This window comes from Lactuca sativa, chromosome 9 (assembly GCF_002870075.4).
Source record: "Lactuca sativa cultivar Salinas chromosome 9, Lsat_Salinas_v11, whole genome shotgun sequence".
Classification (NCBI taxonomy): Eukaryota; Viridiplantae; Streptophyta; class Magnoliopsida; order Asterales; family Asteraceae; genus Lactuca; species Lactuca sativa.
This window is the reverse complement of record NC_056631.2, coordinates 63399210-63402540: the sequence shown is the minus strand read 5'-3', so window position 1 is coordinate 63402540 and position 3331 is coordinate 63399210. Positions and strand designations below refer to the sequence as shown.

Here is a 3331-nt window from a genome sequence, read left to right as displayed (position 1 = left end):
CTATTTAAAGGACCTTAAGTCTTCATTTCCGCCTCCCTTATCATCTTAACACTCTGAGAGAAACCCTAATTGAGCTATATGTTTGTAGGAGAGAAAGAGGGGCTAATATTGCATATTGTAGTGCATTTTTTGGAAGAAGATTGAGGAGAAAAAGGCTTGGGACGAGAAGGAGCTTTTGGATCCATCAATAAGATTGTGTTCCGATCTTTATCAAAAACTATTGGTTTTTGTCTTGCCAAAAAGTAATGCATTCTGGAAGCCCTAAATAGACTAAAATGTAATAATGACAATTGTTGTCATTATTATTTTTTAGTTTATTTGGGGCTTCCAAAATGCTTTACTTTTTGACAAAAAAAAAAACCAATAAATGATGAACCATGTGGGAGTCATCTTATGTTGGGACTTCTATAGTGTTGTAAGGAAACAAGGGTCAAGTAAGACTTGAGTCAATGTATCAGTGGTTGAACATGTGATATTCGTCTTCTATTGTTAACAACGCTATGGACAACGCCATTAGTGTATAAGTTCAAGTCATGGTTAGGTAATAGGAACATCCAAGTGTTGGAACCACGGTTTAAATCATGTTTAGGTAATAGGGACATCCACGTAATCAACAAGGATTTTCTCCGTTCTTTATTTGGAGATTGAAAGATGATCATATAGTTGTGAATGAATAATTTTGGAAAATCGATGGAGTTAACGAGGCTTGTGAGTGAGATTTTTGCTGTTGGGTTTGACGACACCGATAAAAACGCACGGTCAGCCTAGAAGAGCATAAGCAAGAAGACATGGAATAGTACATATTAAATTAGATCATATAATATATATTAGTTTAAAGGTAATCTTCAGAAAAGTCCAAATATTTTGGTTTATTGGTAATAAATAATGAAAAAGCCCTAAAATTTTGATTAATTAATGAAAAAGCCCCAAAATTTGGATTAATTAACGAAAAAAGACGAGATACCGGCTAAATCTGTGAAACCGGCCACGAAGGGTTAATCCGAAGTTTTAGCCGGTAATCTGTCCTTTTTTGTAAACAAAATTTAATTTGTGACTAAATCGTAAACTGACCTAAAATATTTGGACTTTTTCACAAATTTCCCATTACATTACTATATTATAGGTCGTTTATGTTCGTATGTGTTCAATTGTGTTTGTTTATATTTATTCGTTTATGTTCGTATAGGATCTTCACAAACATAAACATTGTAATTTGTTAAACGTACTTCGTTCATTTATCTTTGGCTAACTTACATTCGTAACGAAGTTTGTGAATAAGTAATCGGAGCAAAGAATATCCGTGTCTTTCGGTTAAAGAGGATGTATTGAATACTTTTTTATGAATGTCAACTTCAATCGACTTGTTTACTGGTTAATTTATTTAAGATTAAAATACTATTTTGAAAAAATAAATAAAAACTTATCAATGAAATTAATGATCAAAAGTACATGCAAAATTTCCAAATTATTGTTCGTTTTCATTTGCATAATTGCATTGATAAGATAAAAGTACAAAACTTAAACTTTCAAATATTAATCTCGTTGGTAAGGAGTTCTTGAATTCGATCCCCAACCCATTACATCACCTGTAAACGGGTAATCGGAACCGCTGTTGTTGGTTCCTGCTGCCGCCGTGTTAAAAACAGAAACCCCTCCGCCGCCACTTGTTACCCCCGAACACTGAGAAGCCGTCGGTTGAACTTGTGCGCTTCCACCTTCCTCCTCCGGCTCATCCAACGGCAGTCTCTCAAACACCGCATTCGCAAAAGACGCCGCCACAAGAACCACCGGGCTGGAAGCAACTAATGTACCAACCGGGATCCCACCCACAACTTGTCCTCCTCCGCCGGCCAAAAATACCGACAACCCACCAGCATTGGGAGGCGCCGGCGGCGGAAGCACCGTGCCTGAAAACGTCAGTATCTCAAACCTTCCATGAAGCGTTACCGCGTTGTTCGAAGGATCCGCAGGCTGACGCAAAGTGACGTCAGCTACAGAGCCTGTACCGCTCAGAACAGAAACTCCCCTTCCTCTACGGCGAGCGAAAACGTTGAGGCTTTCGACGATGTCTGCGCCGGCGGATACCTCAAGAATGTGAGAGCGAAGGGTGTTGGGGCTATCACGGGTGACGATGACCGGTGGTTTGGGCTTGTTCTTGGATCCTGGTGGACGACCACGGGAACGGCGGGTAGGACCACCACTGCCGTCCGTTTCTTCTGGTGATGCAGGGTCTAGTAGGTGGTGAATCGAGCTGGGGTGGTGTTTATGGTGGTCGTCGTGATCCGCCATTGAAGACCTGTTAAGTCTTGACTTGCAGCAATCTTTAAAGTGCAAACCGGCGGCTTCCACCCACTAAATAAAGACTCCCACGCCTTTATCTTATCCTACATTAATTGTAAAATTAAAATGAATTGAAGGAAAAAGAAAATATTATATAAAAGTGTACAACTTTTTTTTTTTTTTTTTTTTTTTATCTCTGTTACTGTTAAACGAATGTTATACTGGTGCGTTATTCGATACATGTTATTATTAAGTAGAACTTTTAGAAAGAAAATAATAGATTTTAGTTTTTAAAAGTAAGCTGTGTTTCTCCATAAAGAATTAAAGTCAAATTTGGATAATTAGTTCTATATTTTGTCTACTTTTATACCCAAAATTCACATTTTTTTTCAACGGTTATAATTCGAGGTAACGACGGGCAAATGAATTGTCAACTTCCATTATTTCTTATTTTTATCATTTTCGACAAAGTCCGGCATCTTTATAAGAACACCTTCAACGAGAAAATTTGTGATGATAAATAATAAAGCTATACAATAGGTTAAAAATATTATCAACTTATTATTTCATTAATTTTAACTTTTATTAAATAACATTTCTAATAGTTAACCTTTTCGTTTAATCTTTTGAATTCTTTTTTAACTAATATAATAACTTCATCAGCAGTCTATCTAAAATATTTTATAAAAACCTCATTTTCAGGGTCGGTCCCGAGGATTCAAATGTCCTGGACAAGACGAAAAAAAATGCCCTTAAACCTTAATACGTAACGAATTAAATTATATAAAACTGAAATGTGCCTCCTTCTAAGGCTACATCTGCTAAAGCTGAAAGACTGTCTATTTTCTCCATTGTGTAACGTGGTTCTTTTTCCCAAATTACCCTTGAACATAGAGCATTTTCCAAAACTAAATCTAGGCCAAGTTCGTCTTCTTCATCCTCACCATCACTTCCTTCATCATATTCATTTTTATCCTCCGGTTCAAAAAAACCAAGAACATAAATGCCATTGTCATCTACATTTTTATTATTGAAAATAGTTTCAAACATC

General features: G+C 36.5%; 1 protein-coding gene across 1 annotated transcript; it reads right to left on the bottom strand.

Annotated features, from left to right (window-relative positions):
- Positions 1-1457: 1457 nt before the first annotated feature.
- Positions 1458-2398, bottom strand: LOC111876031 (AT-hook motif nuclear-localized protein 27). The gene has a single exon (XM_023872582.3). It carries the CDS (start codon positions 2287-2289, stop codon positions 1534-1536), a length of 756 nt encoding a protein of 251 aa, XP_023728350.1. The 5' UTR covers positions 2290-2398; the 3' UTR covers positions 1458-1533.
- Positions 2399-3331: the final 933 nt, after the last annotated feature.